This window comes from Heteronotia binoei, chromosome 14 (genome assembly GCF_032191835.1).
Source record: "Heteronotia binoei isolate CCM8104 ecotype False Entrance Well chromosome 14, APGP_CSIRO_Hbin_v1, whole genome shotgun sequence".
In the NCBI taxonomy this organism is placed as follows: Eukaryota; Metazoa; Chordata; class Lepidosauria; order Squamata; family Gekkonidae; genus Heteronotia; species Heteronotia binoei.
The window spans coordinates 34095166-34115976 of NC_083236.1; the positions used below are offsets into that span (position 1 = coordinate 34095166).

General features: G+C 44.0%; 1 protein-coding gene across 3 annotated transcripts in view; it reads left to right on the forward strand.

The window, feature by feature from the left end:
• Positions 1 to 20811, forward strand: part of PHAF1 (phagosome assembly factor 1) — a 71568-nt gene that overhangs the window by 24950 nt on the left and 25807 nt on the right. For all 3 annotated transcript variants that reach the window (XM_060253892.1, XM_060253889.1, XM_060253891.1), the window contains exons 4-6: positions 9437 to 9520; positions 16960 to 17003; positions 18359 to 18438. In XM_060253892.1, the coding sequence (XP_060109875.1) occupies positions 9437 to 9520; positions 16960 to 17003; positions 18359 to 18438 (208 nt within the window). The remainder of the gene's footprint in view (positions 1 to 9436; positions 9521 to 16959; positions 17004 to 18358; positions 18439 to 20811) is intronic.

Below are 20811 nucleotides of genomic sequence, written 5' to 3' on the forward strand. Positions count from 1 at the left end.
TTTCTCCACCAAGGGAAAGGGACGCTTCACTACCTCTTTCCACCCATTCCACTAATAACAAGAACACTTCAAAAGATCAAATCAGATCGGACCGATTGCATACTAGTCACACCCTGGTGGCCTCGTCAACCATGGTTCACCACACTTCTTCTCTCCAACAGTGTATTTCACTGCTTCCCTCAAACTCGGGACCTCCTCTCGCAACAAGATGGCAAGGTCCTACATCACAATCCAGGGCTCCTGCAACTAACTGCATGGAGAATCAGTTTCTAGAATTTCCTGTGGAAGTCCGACACGTCCTAATAAACGCCAGAAAACCATCCAGCAGAAGGTCTTATTCTCAAAAATGGAAGCGGTTTGCTGAGTATGCCGCCCACCACAATTTTTTACCTACATCGTCCTCTATAGTTCAGATCCTGTCATACACCTTATCTCTCTCTAACTCAGGTCTCGCCTACTCTTCTTTGAAAGTTCACTTGGCCGCTATTTCAGCCTTCCATCCACATATCGAAGGATGCACGGTGTTTTCTCATCCTGCTGCAAAATCATTCCTCAAAGGTATTCTACACCTACGACCCCCAATTCGTCAATTACAACCTATGTGGAGCTTATCCCTTGTTCTGAGACAACTAATGAAACCTCCCTTTGAACCAATGGCATCTATCCCACTGCATCTTTTATCATGGAAGACAGCACTATTGGTGGCACTTACACCTGGCAAAAGAGCTAGCGATGTTTGTGCTTTCCGGGCAGATCCACCTTACACTGTCTTCCACCATGACAGAGTAGTTCTACGTCCTGATACAATCTTCCTCTCAAAGATCGTTTCACCTTACCATCTGGGAAAACCAACCACTCTACCCTCTTTTTTTCAGAAACCTAGTGACATGGGCCAACGAACTTTACACAATCTTGACGTACGTCGGGCCCTTGCTTACTATATTGATAGAACAAGCCGTTTTCGTATGGATTCGAGACGTTTTGTAGTCTATGGAACTCCTAAGCAAAGGCAAAGAACCTCTACCCAGAGACTCTCGAAGTGGGTTGTAGCTGCTATTGCGTTATGCTACCAACTAGCTAAACAACCTATACCCGGACATTTACGAGCCCATTCCACTAGAACTGTTTCTACATCCTCGGGCTTTTCTAAGGGCGTACCGATGGAAGACATCTGTGCTGCTGTAGTCTGGTCTTCTACATCGACATTCGCCACGCACTACGCCTTAGACATCCGTGCCCGGCAAGATGTGTCCTTCGGACAAGCTGTACTTCGCTTTATCTTTGATTGAAGCCTACAGTCTCTTCTCCTGTAAGTACAATATCTTGGTGCCTATATGCATACTTAATCCATGTCATTCCTTTTCAGAACCAGCACCCGCCTCCGTGCACTTCAGTTTACCTGTCACCCATGTGTGGGACTGCAACAGAGACCACGATGAAGACAAACAGGTCGCTTACCTGTAACTGATGATCTTCAAGTGGTCATCTGTGCAGTCACTCACGCCCGCCCAGCCTTCCCCGCTGCTGGTGTGTGCTATTCTTTACCTTTTAAGATTTCTCTATACAGCGGCTAGAAGAAACTGGGTGGGTGGAGCGCCTCCCCCTCGCTCCTGGCATGCGCAGTGGATGCCTGCTCCCCAGAGCGAGAGGGGATGCGTGCCAAAATAAACGCCTAGGCTAGCTTTAAATTCTCCGAGGTCGGGTTTGTTCCAGGCGGAAAACCCATGTGTGTGACTGCACAGACCACTTGAAGATCATCAGTTACAGGTAAGCAACCTGTTTATACTAGTGCTAAAAGTCAGTATCAGGGGAAGGCCTCAGCCTCCATACCCTGTTGCAGGGTGGATAAAAAATCAGGGTTTTTTTTTTTCAATTAAAACGGATTTTTAAAATCTGAAATTGGATTTCTTTTTTAAAAAGTGCTTTTTAAAGGAAAAATCTCTACAGACAGTTTTCTGTTAAAGATACATTATAATCCAAAGGTTATTAATCATGAAATATGGATTAGTTTTTAATTATGTTACATGAGACTGTATATTCATACAATGTTCAAATTTTTTGGTAAGTGAAATGTACAGAGTTAAAAGACCTCTGCCCTATTGGTTCTCTGCAAATCTATGCACACAGAAACAACTCTTTATCCCTTAAGTGCTAAATTTCAGGAAGTCTAATGAATATAAGATAGTTTGGGATGGAATCGGTCTGGATAAGGAGGAGATGTTAAGAACTAAGTATGAGGTGCAAGGCCAAACAGCACAAATGAAAGAAAATTTTTTTGAGCAGAATACTCCAGAAATCTCAAGATTTTTTTGAGTGTACCCACATGGATTTTTAAGCAAATACAAGAATATATATTCTATATAATGTTATTTTAGTTTAATAAAACTAGGGCTTTTTTTTGTTACAAGAGCTCTTTTGCATTTTAGGCTACACACCCCTGATGTAGCCAATTCTTCTGGAGCTTACAGTAGGCCCTGTAAGAAAAGCCCTGTAAACTCTTGGAAGATTGGCTACATCAGTGTTATGTGGCCTAATACGCAAATAAGTTCCTGCTATAAAGAAAGCCCTGAATAAAACAACTTAAACGGTTATTATTAATGATTATTTTTATCCTTCCAATAAAGTACAGCAGAAAAGTTGTTCAATTATGAACGATTAACCTGTTTAACCTATTAAATTGGAAATAGTTCACCTTGCAGTGATTTCATAATTATCTATTTCAAATAACCATTCATTTTCTGATATAACTAAAACTAACCTGAAAAGTTATTAAAATGAAGCCTTCATCTGGGTTGTAAATATTAAGGCCAGCAAGAATGAGTCTTTATGTAGAAAACCACTATTTATATTTAGTCTTACTAACTAGTGATTTAAATCATCATTTAAATTATTTAAATCAAATCCATCAAGCCTTTTAGATTTGATTTGGCCTTTTAGAGCAACTGGTTGGCCACTTTTTATACTGGGCTAGATGGACCACACTGGTCTGATCCAGCAGGTTCTACTTATGTTCTGGTTTGTGAAGATGTACATACAATGATTAGGAAGTGCTTGAGCATCACATATCCTCTTCAGTTCAGGCTACAAACTATGCCAAGACCATCAAATTCACACTTCTGCATAGCAGCACTGAAATGAGAAGGACGAGGTAGAGGATCCAAGATGCTGCTGGGCATTATGCTATTATAATAAGGCTTTACCGCCTGGATTTTCTTATCTATATAGGAAGATCCAGGAGCCAAACAAAGTATTCACTGAAGTATGGGTTCCCCTTTAAGTTATTTTCTCATAAGCATTACTTTTTGGTTTCTGTTGTGTTCCTCCCCACAATTCCAGCCTACCATTTATTCTCTTTTCCCCATCTCTTCTCATTGTTCTTGGTCTAGAAAGGCCCTCAATTGTTGGGCTCACTCAAGAGACTTCCCCAGTGAAAGCAGTAGGGTAGATCTGTTTTGACACTCTAAAAGGCAGGAGTGGGGAATTAAGATCACCTCTCACGGTTGCTAAATTCTTCTCTAAAGTGGTGTTGGTGGCCATAGGTTTCCCCATTTCTGCCACCATGTCTAGTTTGGCTTTTAGTTTATTATGGCACTGAGCCAGTACATCATATAACTAAAACATATAACCACTAATGGCATAGGCTTAAAATTACATAAAAACATAAGCAAGTATGGGCACTAGTTATAAATATATAGACTTAGGACAAATTTAAAAGACCTTTTCAAATACAGTATCAAGCAGCACAGAATTTAGCCACCGCTTTTAGCGATCAGCTGGTTTTCATCAGATAAAATGTGCTTAATGAAATCGGTTTCCGTCCAGCTGAACATTACCTCTTTTGGGGGTGCAATACATTTCTCACATACAAATTTGTACCAGGGAAATCTGAGAAACACATGCTTGGTAGTTTCAACTTCCCCTGGATCACACTGGCAGAATCTCTGAGCAAAAGGAATCCTCTTGTTCCTACCCTCTAGCACTGCTACTGAGCACCTAGCTAAGGTAAAGGCCTTGCTAAACTTCTGAACATCTAGGTGATATAAATAGAAAAAAGGGACAAGACAGATGGTGTCTAGTTCAGACGTTATAAAAGCTGAGTTATTTAGCAAGATCTGACTGTCTCTCAAAGTCCATTGTTCTTTGTTTCTTGGCCTTATGGCGAAGATCAAGTGTAGTACTTTATCAGTCCCAGGCTGGTGTCACAAGTAACATGTATTTTGTCCCTGACTTGGAAGTAATAAACATAGTACACCTGAAGCAGATGGGATTCTCAGGGTGTGATAAGTGACTCCAGTTGACAGGATGGAGTACCTGATCCAAAAGGGAGTCCACTGAGGAGAGAAGAGGCAGCCTTCGAACACAGTTGCTGAGAGGGCACATCTCAAGAGGAAAGGGGGTCGGGCAGCATTGTGTAATTTGAGCACATGCAGATATGACTCTCAGGTCACAGAATTAATTCATACGTTCCACTTTTAATTGTGTCTTGACCCTTCTTTGGCTCAGTAGAAAATATTCATGATTTTATGGCTGCTAGAGTCGCCACCTAGGTCTGCATGAGAAGGCATACATGCTGGGTGTGATGTGTTGTACTGAACAGCTAGCTGATGGTCTAGGATAGGGATGGGCACAGAACACAGAAATGGTGGTTTGTTCCATTTTGTGGTTCGTTGGGTTCCCCAATTTGGTGGTTCATTTCATTTCATTTCATTTCATTTTTTTTTCTGATTTCCTGAATGATTTCTGGTTCATTGGGTTTGGGAAGGTGTAGAACAGCCCCAAGTGGGCTAGAGACACCAAACTTGTGGCAAACCCTTCTGTTTGCTCTCCAACTTTGGTGCAAATAGGCTTTGGGGGGCCAAAGCAGGTGCTCCTAATAAACTTCTCTCCTAGCGGTATGACAAGCTGGGGAAGGAAAGAAAAGCCACCCTGCAGCTTTTGGTCCATTTCACCTCTGAGGAAACTTGGAGGGGGAGTGAAACTGACTAGAGGTGGCAGCTCTTTCCTCAGCCCCCTGGCTTCTAGTCAGTTTTACTGGAAACTGACAAACCCAGGGTGCTGGGGAAAGGGCCCTGCACTTCTCGTCAGTTACACTCCCAGGAAGCTCAGAAGGGAGTGTAACTGGCTAGAAGCAGCAGGGGCAGGGAATCAGGCCAGGCTGTCCAGAAGAATAAACCAAACACAAAACAACATGCCAAGAGAAAAGGCTGGGTGTGACAGGATCAGATGAACTAGTTTGGAATAAACCATGAATCGGCCATTTTTAGCATGAATCACAATTCATGGTTCAGCTCATGGCCATGCTTAGTCTATGGGACAAGGGTGATAATTGAGCCAGTGCTGTGGTCCAGTCACTATCTGTTGAAAGCAGGGTGGATGTGGCTCACACCCTGCGGAGCAATTAAATGGCCCTAATGCTTTGATGTGATGCAGAGCTTGTTGATAAAATCACAGATGCAGCATTTTTTAAAAAATCTTTTTCCTCCTGAGTTTATGTTCAAGAATGAATGTGAACTCTCCAGTTCGGTCTTTGATTTTCCCCCACAAGGAGAGGAGAAAGATAACCAGAGACTCACTGTCATTTACGTGCGGGGTACAGTTCTAAGAAACAGTCCTCTGAGACAGAGCTTATCCAAAAATTCTTCTTGCAAATGCAGGTCAGGAATTTCTAGGAGTTGTAGCCTTACTTCTTTGCTGACTGTTCACATCAGTGTTTCTATGGAATTTGGCATTTCCCACAACCTAAGACGACAAACCTGTGACTTGTTGATGTGACCAAGAATGAATGGAAGGAGCTTCTGATTTGGCCAGGTGCTGTTGACTCAGTTAGCCTCTTTAAGCCAGGATTGTGTTTTATTTTTTAAGTGGAGGTTCAAATGACTGTTTATCCTCTGCTGCATTAAGAGGCCTAAGGTAATTTAATATCTGATCTTGTGTCTTTGTGTGTGACATTCTGCCTGGGGGGAGGGGGGGCGGGGTGTTCAAATTGTGCATACTTCTTACATTACTCTGTGGCTGTGTGTTCTAGGACGGAGTACAGTTGCTCCAAAAAGAGAGGCCTTAATAAATCACTACAAAATACGCAAGAAAACGAGAATCTGTTTCATTTTGTCCTTGCAATTTACATAATGTTGGTTTTTTAAATAGTATCTGTACTAGTAAGTCAGCATAAATGTGTGCTTTACAAAAACGTAGAAGTTGTGTTTGGGAGTCACCAATCGTGGCATCCCTGATGCTGTTGCCTCAGAGCTACTGGGTAAAGCCATGCACACATCTGGAGCAATGTTCCCTCTAAGCTGCAGAGTCTTGTGAGCAAAAATTCTGTTTTGTGAGCTACTGGTATTAAAGTTGTGAGCTGCTGCATAAATCACTGTGCTCTAGGGCCATTTTTCTTGAGCTAAGACACAAATGTGTGAGCTGGAGGCTAAAAATCTGTGAGCCAGCTCACGCTAACTCAGCTTAGAGGGAACACTGACTCTGGAGATATGCCAGGCAGCTGAGGAGTGGGCACCTGGAAATGTGTTGGGCTTCCAAGCAGCAGCAAGTTGGGCACTGATGGCAGCCAAGTTGCCCAGGCAACAAGACTGGGTTTTCTCAGGAATTCCAGCAGGACCTGGAACCCACCCCCACCCCACTCTCAGAGCAGAGGGGAAGAAGATATTGGATTTATATCCCACCCTTCACTCCGAATCGCAGAGCGGCTCACAATCTCCTTTATCTTCCTCCCCCACAACAGACACTCTGTGAGGTGGGTGGGGCTGAGAGGGCTCTCACAGCAGCTGCCCTTTCAAGGACAACTCTGCCAGAGCTATGGCTGACCCAAGGCCATTCTAGCAGGTGTATGTGGAGGAATCAAACCCAGTTTTCCAAGATAAGAGTCCGCACATTTAACCATTACACTGAACTGGGAGGGGCAACATGTGTAGGAGCTTCAGTTAACTTGTTAAACTCCTGCCAGATCTGAGGAGGGTGAGCAGGGTTATCTGCTGTGGCTTGTGAGATTCCAGGAGATTTGGGGGCAGTGCCTAGGTGGGAGCTCAGTGGGGATGTGCTGCCATAGAGTCAGTTCTCCAGAGGTGCCATTTCCTCCAGGGGAACTGACCTCTATAGCCTTATTATGCTGCACAGAAATGACATTATTTAGTGCCAGGACTTCCTGTAGGCTACGTGCTTTAATTGTTTTTGAAGAATCCTGGCAAACTCTTCACAAGCAAGGTGTGGTAGAAGCTAGGCTTGAATTCTGGGTTTCTTTTTAATGTTGACTTTAGAAATGCAGATATTTGAACAGCTGCAGTGAGCAAAGATGGCCTCCTCTTGGCATAACACAGTGAAGGTGTTTTTTTTCTTTACAGATGTTGTTTCTGTTTCTTTTAGGTTATAAATAATGAACCTTAACCATCTTTAAAGGCTGGCTAGGTGTCTAGTAAAAAAAATATTGTGAGCTAATAGCTTTTATGCATTTGGTGTTGACAGGAGATAGATATTTATGCCTATTTGGAATACCATCCTTTCCCATGCAGCACTTGTTATCTGGATGCGTATCCTCATTTGAGATGCTGTGGCATACCAGTTCAAGCATCATTGCTGTGTTTCAGTTTGAACTGCCTACTTGAAGTCTTGCTTTTTTTTTTGCTTTTTTTACTCTTTGCCTAGCCATAGGCCTTGTGAAAAGAGGAAAGAAAAGCTGCAGGCAGCAATAAAGATCAAGCTTTCCTTCAGTGCTCTCACGTTGAGGAGACTGTCAGTTCTGGCTTAGATACATCAAAATTCTGTGCAGTAGCCCTAGGACGAGGCTTGCACTGATATTAAAAACCTGTGGCCTGCTCATATTTTTCCTGCTTCCAGGCCAGTGTCATTGAGAATTGCTTTTCTGTATTTCTTCGTGAGATTGCATGTCAAGCAGACAGACCATGCCATCCTGGGCACGGCTATCCCGTTCTCGGTTCATTGATTAAGCAGGGTGTAATTCTGCTTGGGATGGCACAGTTAGTCTCCTGAGCAGGGAGTTTGCCTGGCATTCTTGAGACTTTATGATAGAGCTAGCATGGCATGATGGCCAGGGTTTTGGACTAGGATCTGAGAGACCCAGGTTCAAACAGTGCACAAGTTTTCTGGGCAATCTTGGGCCAGTCTTCATCAGCCTAACCTATCTTACAAGGCTGTTGTGAAGATGAAATGGAGGAAAGGAGAACGATGTAAGTTGCTTTGGCTCCTCACTGGGGAGAAAGGTGGGGTATAAATGAAAGATGGGGTCTCTTGTTTGTGTGGCCAAGAACAACAGTATTTTAAAACATCTTTTTAAAAAAATCACAATGACGTGAAAATTAATTTGAAAACCTGCTATCTGGCAGCTTTCAAACTTTTATAGTGGGGATAGACTTTTTTTAATAAATTAGAAGTAGTGATGTTAAGCACTGCAATGGAGATCTGCAAGCTGTGCTAAACATTTTTTGCAGCTTAGTTGCTACTCCTGACTGCAACAGAGAAGACACTTGGGGAACTGAGAGCATCGAGTGTTCTTTGCCCTGTAATGTACTTTGGCTCACTTACTGGATTCATTCAGAGCTCTTTGTGCTACAGGCATCTTTCTGCAGTGCCCTTAGTCAAGAGCTGCTGTGTCGATCTTCAGAGGGCTGATGGGCATCAACTAAAAACTGATTACCTCCATGTAGGAATTGATTGCATTGAAAAGCTTTGTGCCTGAAGTGAAGTGAGAGTTCTATCTGTGATGTAACGACTGTGATAGCTGATTTCACACCTGCTGGAAGCCTGGGTGTTGTAGTCATCTGGTGGCTAACGTGCTTGTGTGGAACCACCCCAGGAAGCCACGACTAAGTCCTTCCCATTCTTGAGTGAATTAGTTGAAAAACTTGCCTTTCTCCAGTTTTGTGTTATAAACACAAGGAATTGCAGCTGGTTCTGAGATCTTTCACTTCAGTATCCCTTCCAAAATTTCATGTCCACTTCTGGCCTTTCCTGTATCCGAAGTGTTCAACACCCTCCCAAAGTGTTATCAGCATAAGAGAGAAGCTCTCTGGATTTCTTTCAACACTCCCCTTCCAAAGCAGTAAAAGTGTTGCTGCAAGTGACAGATTCTCTCCTTTGCGAAGCATTTCTGTTGTTCAACCTAAGCGATAAATGTCAACTCTGAAGGATATTTTTTTTTCCCTCCGTGAAAGCAACCGGCTTTGAATTTCAGCGGCATGAATATCTTGCCAGAGCCACTTCAGTTTTATGTAAATGAGCAAGCCGCCAGGAAAATTGGGCAAGTGCCCTGGCCTTTAGCTTTCATTTGTGAAACAATCAATGGTTCTTTCTGTCAACTGGGAAAAATTAGGGCCAGTGTTCTTTCGCTTGGCTTTTGGTTGCAGAACTTGGCTTGACAAATAATCCGTTGACTATTAACAACTCATTTCTCCTTTTTCTTACCCCCCTCCAGTCTCCTCTTAGCCATGACCTCATCCTTAACCTGACTCAGGACGGAATCAAACTGCTGTTTGATGCTTTCAATCAAAGACTTAAGGTAAAAAAAAAATTATTTAGTTGCTACCCAGTTTTATTCCCTAATGGGGACCCAAAGTGGCTTTACAGCATCCTCCCCTTCTCCATTTTGTCCTTGGCAGCAACCTTGTGGGGTAGGTTAAACTGGCTGGCCCAAAGTCACCCAGCAAGCTTCCATGGCAAGGTGGGGAATCAAACCTGGGTTTCCCAGTTCATAGTGCAACATTCTGAACACAGTGCCATGTTAGACTTTTCTGCCTCCCTCCTCCCTTCACACTTAAGACTTCCATATGCAAGTACACCCGGCCAAAGTTGGTTCCAACAAAAGGGGTGTTATAGATGTTCTGAGTCTCAACCTGCTGCATGAACTGTTCCAGTTCTTTCTTGTCTGCCTAACTAAGACTAACTTCCCAATGAAAATGGATAGAGGTAGAGAACAAATTATGCATATTAATTGCTAGGATATGTAAATACTCAGGGGTTTGAAAGATATCAGAGGGGTTTGAGGCAAGTACAAAACTATCGGCTTGTATTTTTATGTAATAAATCCAGAACTATGTTTATGCTTCTGAGTCAAATCAGAACATTCAGGCATTGTTAAGGTTACCAGGCATCCTTTTTTTTTTTTAGAGGACATGTCCTTTTGTTTTGGTGCCCATCCTCTTTTGGGCTCTTTTTAAAAAGCTGATGAAAATGTCTTTTTGGGTTGGATGGTTAGGAATATTCCCAGTTAATAAAAATGATCACAGTTTAAATAGTACTAGGGGTAATTAAAAAAAGATTTGTCATAGAAGAAAAAGAAGAAGATGGCAGATTTATACCCTGCCCTTCTCTCTGAATCAGAGACTCAGAGCGGCTTACAATCTCCTATATCTTCTCCCCCCACAACAGACACCCTGTGAGGTGGGTGGGGCTGAGAGGGCTCTCATAGCAGCTGCTTTTTCAAGGACAACTCCTGCGATAGCTATGGGTAACCCTAGGCCGTTCCAGCAGGTGCAAGTGGAGGAGTGGGGAATCAAACCTGGTTCTCCCAGATAAGAGTCCGCACACTTAACCCCTACACCAAACTGGCTTGTTTGAAGTAGTCAGTTGGGAAATATGTCCTCTTTTTTGCTTTTCTAACTATGGTAACCCCAGGCATTGCTGATGTTTGTAAGTTGCTCCCAGACAATAAAAGGAGTATAGCACATGGAGCAGCACAACTGCAGCTCCCCTCCCCCCACGAGATCCCTTTCCAGTGCCACTGCGCCCCTCACCCCCTGTGCTGCTGTTTGCTTGCCCAATGGCAGTATTTGCTGCTGCTGCTTGCAGAAACCAGGAAGTCTTTACTTGATTAGCATTCTATGTCTTCTTTCCAGGGGGGAAAAAAAACCAAATCAAATTTCGAGCTGCAGAAAATGCTAGATGGCTTGATCTATAACAGCCACCGTAAACTGCCAAGTGTTCTTTTGTGGATGGTAGAGAAGCGTTTCCCCATCAACAGTGCCGTTGTTCTGTTCCCTCCCCCCACACTCTTTAATTTGCTTAGTTATGGTTTCCTCCCTGCCCCTGCAATAATTGTAACTGCTTAGCAGAAGCTAAAATGGTTTGGTAAATTTTTACTCATGCAAGAATCAATAGTTTGCTATTAAACTTGCAGTTGTTACATAAGTCTATTGTGCATAGCTTAAAATGTACCGGTAATATTGTTTGGTAAATGCTCCCTGAGTCCAACAAAGGAAAAATATTTTCTCCTTTAAAGATTATTTGTGTCCATTATATGGTTGTTAATTTTTCCTGATTGCATTTAGAAATAGCATTTGACTAGCCAGAACCATAAAGCATTTTAAAGCATTCATTTGTTAGAATAAAAACAAAAAGGAAACAGAAAGAAGTACACAAAGAAGTGTGGTAAAGGCAAAACCTACAGCCCTTTAGAAGTTTTCAGAGGCCAGTCCCTTTTAGGATTGTTGCTCAGTTATAAGCCACCAGCTCTGAATGTAAAAGGTCTCAGGCTCATTCCCTGACATTGCCAATTAAGAGAAATCTTTCTCTACCAGGAATCCTGGAAAACCACTGCCAGTCAGGCTAGACAACAGAACCAGTGACATGTGTAGATTATATTCAGAGGACCAAACCGTCACAATGTGTGTATATAAACCATATTATACTGCACGGGTGGCCGAACTTGCTTAATGTAAGAGCCACAAAGAAAAAGCATCAGATGTTTGAGAGCCATAAAGCATGAACATCAGATGTTTGAAAGCTGGAAGGAAGGAAGGAAAATAGATGAGAGGATGGAGAGGTGAAAAGAAAGCAACTTTAACTTTAAATGCATTTTCCAAGCCTCCGGCTGGCTTGTCTTGGAGAAGTGATTTAAAGAGACAAATGCATTCTCCAAATTGGCCAATTAGGTGGTGGTGGCTTTGAGAGCCACACAATATGTGTGAAAGAGCCACATGTGGCTCCCAAGCCTCAATTTGGCCACCCCTGTTATACTGCATGCGACAATATAATTTCCACAGTAAATTCAACTAGCCGGCAATCCTAGACCTGGGCCACAGTACTCACCGTGTGTGTGTTTGTTCCATACTTCCTACTGAAACTGTTCAGAAATGCCATCAGCTAAACACATAACAAGTACAAAAACAAAACAAACCCCCCTAAGCCATGTGGCTCAGGCAAGGAGGGATCCTGGTTCCTGTCATTGCTTTCACATACATGAAGAGGAGCCAGCTCTGTACAAGCTGTTCTGAGGCAAATCAGCCCTGTATGAAAGCGACTGGCTCTGCTTGATTGCTGGTGCTTAGCAACAAGTGGATTGCAGAGCAAGTTTTAAACTAATTTCCAGAATGTTATGACCTGGCAGAGCTGGAGGGCATCAGTTCCATGGTTTGTCTAGACCAGCACTCCCCAATGTGGTGCCCGTTGACACCTTTCCTGGCTCCCACCTAATGTTTTAGAAGGTGGGAGGAGTCATATGGGGCTTTTGGCTAGTAGGCCCTCAAATTGGCCATGGAGATTTTTTTTAAAAAATGCTTTGGCAGTAGTTTACACACAGCACAGGTCATTTGTGACTAAAGGTAAACTGAGTTTATGTGAGAAATTCATTTTAAAAGGCATCCTGTTAAAAACGTTTCTATTAGACCTCATTCCCTAATGTTGAGGATGTGATTGGCTCTGCCTCATATGGCAGCCGGTGACACCCCACCTCGTCCGGGGGCTCTGCCCCTCAAGCTGCCGTTGCCCTGCAGACACTTGGGGCCCCGCCCGGGGTGGCCAGGAGGTCTCAGAGAAAGGGGCTGGGCTGGGTTACCACACCCTGTTGCCCTGTTTGGCCATGCCTGCCTCTTTCTCGCTCTCCCTGTTTGGGCTCGACTGGCCTCAATTCTGCACCATAGGTCATCACCGACCTCCGGCTGGCCGCCCTTCCTCCGTTTTATTCCCCTCCTGGTTCCCTTGCCCCTTTCCCAGTGGCTGTCTCCCCATGCCCGCCCTCCTTTTTAAGCAATGACACCCAGCAGCTCCCTCTCCCTCGTGGGGCTGTTGGGGTCAGTGGTGGCGGGACGTCCTTCAGGGTTTGAGCCAATGCCCCCACATTTCTGCTGGACAGCAGAGTCCCAGGGGAGACCAGGCACCGCCAGTCTGCAAGGCAGCTCCTGGCTGTGGCGTCTTCGCAGGGCCGTGCTTCTTCCCAGCTTCCCTGAAGTGCTGCGGGCGCAGCAGCAGCTGGTGTCATCCCCTTTGCTCCCCAGGTAGGTGGGGGCGGCCGTGGCGACTGACCGTTTGGGCCGGGGGTGTCAGGCCGGTCTGAAGCCTGGGGCCTCGCACCCATCTGGGTGGGGGTGGGCAGCGCTGGCGGCAGTCCTGGTGTGGCACGGCGCAGCCGAGACAAAGCCATTTTGTGGCTGCACCCACCACCCTGTGTCAGAATTCTAGTGGTACTCTCAGGCTGAGAAAGGCTTGGTCTAGACATTACAAAGGCCTTGTGTTTGTTGTATCAGAGTTTTCTGCCCCTCCCCACCTTCTCTTTTTCTCCTCGGAACCAAAATAGGCAAAAGGAGCTTTAGCCTCTCCCGCTATTTTGGTATTTTCAGACTGCCCAGTGGAGCAACTAATAACTTCGTTGTGTGTGTAGCCATATAAGTAACATGATTTTAACAAGGGAATGGCAATTTGTGAAGGTGAAAACAGTAGGAGAGGGGAAGCGAAAGCTGCTTCTCCCTGCCTGTTTTGGTTGCAAGCAGAAAATAGCTGGCGTGTGAGGAGAGGAAGCAGAAAACTGCCTTTACAACTTCTGATGCAAAGTCCTTGTGTGATTCCCCAATGAAGATGAAGACTGCTTAATGTGTAGGTGAGCCCCCAGGAAGACTTGACCATAAGGGACAAGAGGTTTGCTGATGCAGGTAATCTAGCGGCATGTTGAGATGCATGGAACCTTTAATGGAAAACCCTGGGGAAACAGAGAATCTTTTCCCTTAACCATCCATTCAAGACAATTCTGCAAATGTCCTCCAGTCTTGAGGATTACAAAGCCAATGGGCTTGAGATCAGCAGTTCCAAAATCTACAGTCAGGGCTAGGAAGGTGTAGATTGACTCCCACCCAACCTCCATTCTCTAAATCGGGTATCGAACTCATTTGTTATGAGGGCCAGATTTGACATAAATGCGACCTTGTCAGACTGGGCCATGTGTATCATAAAATGTAATGCCAGGTAGCGGACATATAAACTTTATAAAGGGCATGGACACACAAAGATTTTTTTACTTAAAATAAAACATGCCTAAAATATTAGCATGCTTGCAATGTTTTGTTTTACAGTCTCTGATAAATGTCACCTCTTGCTATGAATTATTGCATTGAAAACTGCAGACAATGTTTGTGCCGTTGCCCTGCGGACACTTGGGGCCCCGCCCTGGGCGGCCAGGAGGTCTCAGAGAAAGGTGCTCGGCTGGGTTACCACACCCTGTTGCCCTGTTTGGCCATGCCTGCCTCTTTCTCGCTCTCCCTGTTTGTGCTCGACTGGCCTCAATTCTGCACCATAGGTCATCACTGACCTCTGGCTGGCTGCCCTTCCTCCGTTTTATTCCCCTCCTGGTTCCCTTGCCCCTTTCCCAGTGGCTGTCTCCCCATGCCCGCCCTCCTTTTTAAGCAATGACACCCAGCAGCTCATTGTGCTGTACTGTATTTGTGCCGTACCAGTCTTGAATATGTGCTGTTCAGTTGTGCACATCTGTAAGTTGCAAACCTACTTTTGATTCATTGACATTCATTACAGACATCTCATGGTCAATGCTTTGAGCCTAAGACCCAGAGGAACATGAAGCAGCTGGGCATTGTGAGCTTTTGTACAGAAGTTGTTTCATGTATCAGTCAAGAACATGTGAAGGCACCATGGCACAGACTGAGAGCTATGTGCTTGTCTACAAAACTATAATCTTCCCCAGAAAAATTACTACAACTAAAAAAAAATACAACTCCCCCCCCCAAAAAAAAAAACCCTACAAGAACAGAGAGATAGCCATGTACAGTGGTCAGTGTCAGCCTACTATCTGGGAAGTCTAAATTCAAGACCCCCAATCAAAGGAAAACGTGAAAGAAAAATTAAGGAAAATTTGCTGGGTCATCCTGAGGTGGAATACACTTTCAGCCTAATGCTGATATTTCTCTTCTAAGTAGTTCACATGCTTTCCTATTGAGAACGACTGAAGGGCATGAGTACAGTGAAAAAGAAGAGGAGAACCCAGTGACACCCATAACAAGCCCAACAAAAACTCTCTCTCTCTCTGTAGCAAGGCAAAAAGCTCATACCTTCACTAAACTGTTGCCAGTGTTAAAAGCACTCTTTGTAGCTCTCCTGATGGTGGGGACTGGCAAAGGAAGCTCTGGCTCTTTCTTTCCTTCCCCCGGGGCATGAGGAGGGGGAGGAGCCTCAGCCATTCATTAGAAGGAAGAGAGGCTTGTCTCAGTAGCTCTGCAGGGTGATTAATTGAGCCTGGCAAACTTAATCACCCAGCAGAGCTATAGAGCCAAGCTCCCTCATTGGCTGAGGCTGCTCCTCCCTCCTCCTCCTTTGGGAAAAGGGAGGGGGGAGATGGAAAGACTGCTTTGCTGCTCTATCTGAGGAGAAACACAAAATGGCGACTGAAAAAAGCAGGCAAGGGAAAATGAAGCGGAGGACAGCCAGTCGCTGGAGGGCCTGATTTGGCCCATGGGCCACATGTTTGACACCCCTGCTCTAAATGAAGATGTTTACTCAGGTTATAAAAATAACTCTCTATGCCACAGTCTGTCAATTGCCAGACAAGGCAGGGAACAAGATGTCTTAAGCAAGTTTGAAAAGAACAGAGCATCCACCATTCTGTAACCAGATCCCGTAAAAGGTGGTTCAGGAACCATTATTAGTATTAGAGCTGTTCTGGTTATGCATTCAATCAAAATATTTTTGTCTGCATAGCTGTGTCCGCTACCACACAGTTTGCCATAGGTAGGAACTGGGCCAAAAATGACTGATTTAAATTCAAATTAAAAATAGATCTATAGTCCAATTGTTATCAAAGCTGAATTGGATGCTGTTGCTAAAGGCATTACTTACTGTCAATAGATTTGCGAGTTCATCATGGTTCACTGTATTTATGATTTTTCCAAACAGTAATTATGTATCTATTTTGTTAATGTAGTATGTGTGTGTGTCTGTGTGTGTTTGGCCAAAGAAAAATTGTTGCCTCAAAACATCCTGAGATGGCCATAGTGCTCATTTTAAGCGGTCAATTAAATGTGTGGAAGGCTGAAAATTAATTGGCTTCACAAGCTGATAGTATAAATAGTTAATGCAGTTTATTTCTGTCATTCCTTATTTCTTTTCCCTTTCAAGTTGATGAACCCCCCCCCATTTTTTTGCTATCTTATTGTAACTCCCCTTTAGTATTTCACTGTATTTGCATTAATCAAGGATGTAACTGTTGATTGGGTTGGTTCCCATAGATCTGTTCCACCTGTTGTGATGTAATGTTTCTTTAAGCAGTGCTCTGTTTTAGTTAACACACCTGCAGCCTGTTAACTTAAGCTTAACTTTATCAGCATGTTTTGAGAGTGCTCCAGTTAGTCTGCTATTTGTTCTGTATTCCTGGTTGTTTGAATCCTGCAATAAACAGGCAAGTTGTTTTTGCCTATTTTTGGTGCTTATCTGATTACTCTGCTGGACTCCTGCAGACCCTACACCTTTGGAACGAACCTTCACCTTGTACAAGAGGCTGAACCTCTGCTAGCTAAATGTATCCGTGGGACCAGCCCACTTTCTTTCCCTTTTCCTGAGGCTTTTCTTTTCTGACAACTTTTCCCCAAGATCCCTTGCTAGGCCCAGAGACATGTTAGCATTGCTGGTGCTGCTTCAAAGGGAGGGGGAAATCTTTAAATTGTAATAATGTAGTATTTCCTCCCCCCACCTGGTTTAAAACACATTTTCCCTTTCCTTTTTCAGGTGATTGAAGTTTATGATTTGACTAAAGTGAAGTTAAAATATTGGTAAGTAGTCATTCAAAGAAATGACACTTTTGACAGTCTGTCCTTTGTACCAGCCAGAGGCTATCAGATGGTACCAAAGTAGAGAGAGAAGTGAATTAAAACCATTACAAAGCCTTTGAGCTAGAAGATGGTGACTGTGAGATTGAGTTGGATGCCAGGTTGTTTGTTGGCTTGCTTGGTTTTCTTTATTTCAAAAGTTCTTGGCCATGGATGTGGAAGAATAAACTGTAAAGCTGTCTTCGGGCAAGCTATTAACTAACCTCCCTTCTGTGGTGGCTGAAATGCTAGACAAAATAGTCATAAAACATGTCATGCACCAGTGCTATAACATTTGGAGTTGTGACTTCATTGCTCAGCCCTTCTCTGAGTAAAATTCTGTGGGCAATTATGTTTTCTGGAGAAATCCACTCCAGTATTTAATTTGCTGCGAGGTATATTTTTTCACCACTCCTTACTCTCCTGTCCAGCAGAGCCTAACAGGGTTATATCATTTCAAGCTTGAATGATTACATTTAGAAAGTTGCAGTTAGAGATTCTGGATTTAAGAGTGCAGGTGGAAATGTTCTGGGTTCACTGTGAAGCGTATATCTGTTATAGGTAGCATGGAACTTATGTTCTTATGAACTTACCCAGTCCTCAAATCACTAAAATCTAGAGTCAGTTCTTCCAGTAGGCAAAAGAAAATATAGGGCACAAACCTTATGTCTGGCTTGTAGTAGTTTAACTGCCATGCCTTCCCCCAGCTGTTGTTCAGTGAGGTTGCTGAAAATTCTTTGTTAAGGAATCTGTGTCCCTCAGGGATACTCCAGTTCCCATGGTTCTAGGATGTATATTTTGCCCTGAGTGCACCTTAAATTAATGCTTTGGGTTTCATCCTCTTCTGAAACATTTCCCATCAATTAATTTTGTGTGTTGCCGATGTAAGAGTGCAACAAGGACACGCCCCCTAATAAAAAGCAGAGCTTGGCTTTGGAAAATGGGTTAGTTTCTCTCTTTCAGAATCTCTTAGTCTGCTGAATGAAGCAAGCACTTGAAACAAAAGCCACTCCTTTCTGTGAATATAAATGTTCGGAGTGTATTTTTGAGTTGATTTTTCTTGGTGACATTCCAAAAGAATGTCATAATCCCAGGACATCATTATGTGTGTCTGGAAATAACCTTTGCCCTCAAGCTCCTGATCTCCATAGTGGGAATAACAAGTTGTTGTCCCTGGGCAGTTGTGAAGACAGAGGTGATCAAAACAAATTGTGAAGCACAGGAACTCTCGATGCACTTGCCTATATCAAGGATGATTCACTAGTATAGTATAGAGAATCTGCTGATTCCAAAACTTTCCTTTTCTTTTCCTTTACCAGTGGTGTACATTTCAACTCTCAGGCAATTGCTCCAACCATAGAACAAATTGATCAGTCGTTTGGAGCAACACATCCAGGAGGTGAGTTACCATATACAGATTTATGTACATGTGGAGACATGACTTGCTGGCTCCATGGGAACTCGAGACTCTTTTTCCTAAGTGTTCATTGGAGACTGAGAGTCCAGAGAGCTAACAGACTTATTCACAAATCTTGAATGTATACATCTTGGACCTTATGATATGGTTTCTTCAATTCTCTACTTCACCATATCCTGCATGTATAACTCTGCTCGGGAAACCAAGAAATCTCCTTGAAGGTCAGCTGCCTCATGGCCCCATTTGGTCACTGCAGCTCTCTGCCGTGGATGGTCACAAGCAATGTTCCCTCTAAGCTGCAGAGTCTTGTGAGCAAAAATTCTACTTTGTGAGCTACTGATATTAAAGTTGTGAGCTACTGGCATTAAAGTTGTGAGCTGTTGCATAAGTTAGTGTGCTCTGGGGCGACTTTTCCTGAGCTAGAACACAAATGTGTGAGCTGGAGGCTGAAAATCTGTGAGCTAGCTCATGCTAACTCAGCTTAGATGGAACAAGTCTGCCCTCTGCTGTCAAATTTCCCAGGAGTCAGCACTTCAGGCCTTCACCAAATTCCTAAACTAGTTTGTTAGTGATGTCGGCCAGTCATGTGAGATAACACATTTTAATGAGTCACCACTGTGTTTTGGAGGCCTTGCCCTGGATGGCCCAGGTTAGCCCAACCTCATCAGCAGGGCCCAACCCTAGACTACCTGGCATCCTAGGCAAGGCTAACTTCTGGCGCCACCCCCTGCACTGATAACATCACCGAGTCACATGAGAATGCCCAGTTTGGTGCCCCCAGAAGGCTGGCGCCCTAGGCAATCACCTAGTTTGCCCAGTGGCAGGACCTGCCCTGCTCATCAGACCTTGGAAGCTAAGCGAGCTCACCCCTGGTTAGTACTTGAATGAGAGGACCACCCAAGGAAGGATAGAGTTGCTCCTCAGAGGCAACAGCAAACTAACTCTGAATATCTCTTGCCTTGAAACCCTACAGGATTGCCATAAATCAGCAGTGAGTTGATGTCTAAATAAAGAAATGGGTTGGATCCAGGCAAAATTTCTGTCAATTTCCTGCAGCATACCCCCTCAGATAGTTACTCAGGGTCCCCTATTTCTGCCCCACCCATGGAGCAGCATTTCATGGAGATCAGTGGGGTGTGGAGTTGCAGGAAAGTTCTATTCCACAGATGGAAAATTTAGTCTGGATCCAGTCCAGTAGATGCCCCCTAAAAGCTGGAGATGATGCATTGTCTGTATATGCTTAATTTTTGCCCTGTGATTTTTGCATCCTCTTTGCTTTCCCCACTGTCCTCTCCAGTCAAACAGGCTTTGTGAGATTCTGTATTGCTTCAGAAAGCTGCAAAGCCTGTTTTCCCAAAGATGACAATGGGACAAAAGAAACTAGTGTATACAGTATGGGGAATCACCTGTCAACTCTCTTTGGAAAACCTGGTCTGCCTACAGTCAGAGTTGCACATGGATTTATTCACCGCAAGAGAAAAGGCAACTCAGTGGTGGTAGTGTATTTCGTTGCATTTATTTCTGTCTCCCTGTGTTCTCCCCAATCATCTCACTTGCTTAGAACTACAGGGGGAAACCCTGGATGTTCTTTTTTTGGTGTGATGGGGGCCTGTGCCTTCAAATGCCATCTCTGTCTTGTTTCCCACCGATGCACCCCTTCACCTGCAGGTTTAATTCCATGAACTTGACCAAATGTTTCCACCATCTCTTGTGCTTTTGTGTAGGCTGGGTCTGTTCTGAAGGTGCTTGAGTTACAGTTGTCGAACGGTGCTCTCCAGACACAAGCCTTTTGTCCTTTAAACCATAGCAAGCATTTGCACAGACAGGAGCTGATACGGCTTGTGTAATCAGATGTCAAGCATGGCTCAGCTAGGCTAGTGAAAATGCCTCATGTTCAGAAGCCCTAATTTATCATGAGAGAGGCTTAACTGACTCTCTTACTGTAAGTCTAAATGGAAAAGCAAAATACTGCTTATAGCACTTTCTCCAGGGGATCTGAAGAATGCAGGCTCCAGGAGTGATGAGTTAGGATTTTCCTCTGGTGGATGCAGCTAAGACAGACTGATCGTAATGATGGTAGGGCTTAACGCTCTTCCTGTATACTTCTCATGGGCTGTCATCCAACATTACAGCAATCTGTAGTTTGTCAGCCATGGTTTGAATGAATTCTGGTTGTGTAGGGTATCCAAACACAGACTGCCAAACAAACTGGTTTGTTGCCAGGCCCTAAATAAGGACTCCAAACCATGGTTTGTTAACTGGTTTGTACTAACTGATTTGTGAATTGTACTAACTGTGAGCACTTTTCCCATCTAATTCACCGCCACAAGAGGTGGTGGTGGCTACAAGCATAGA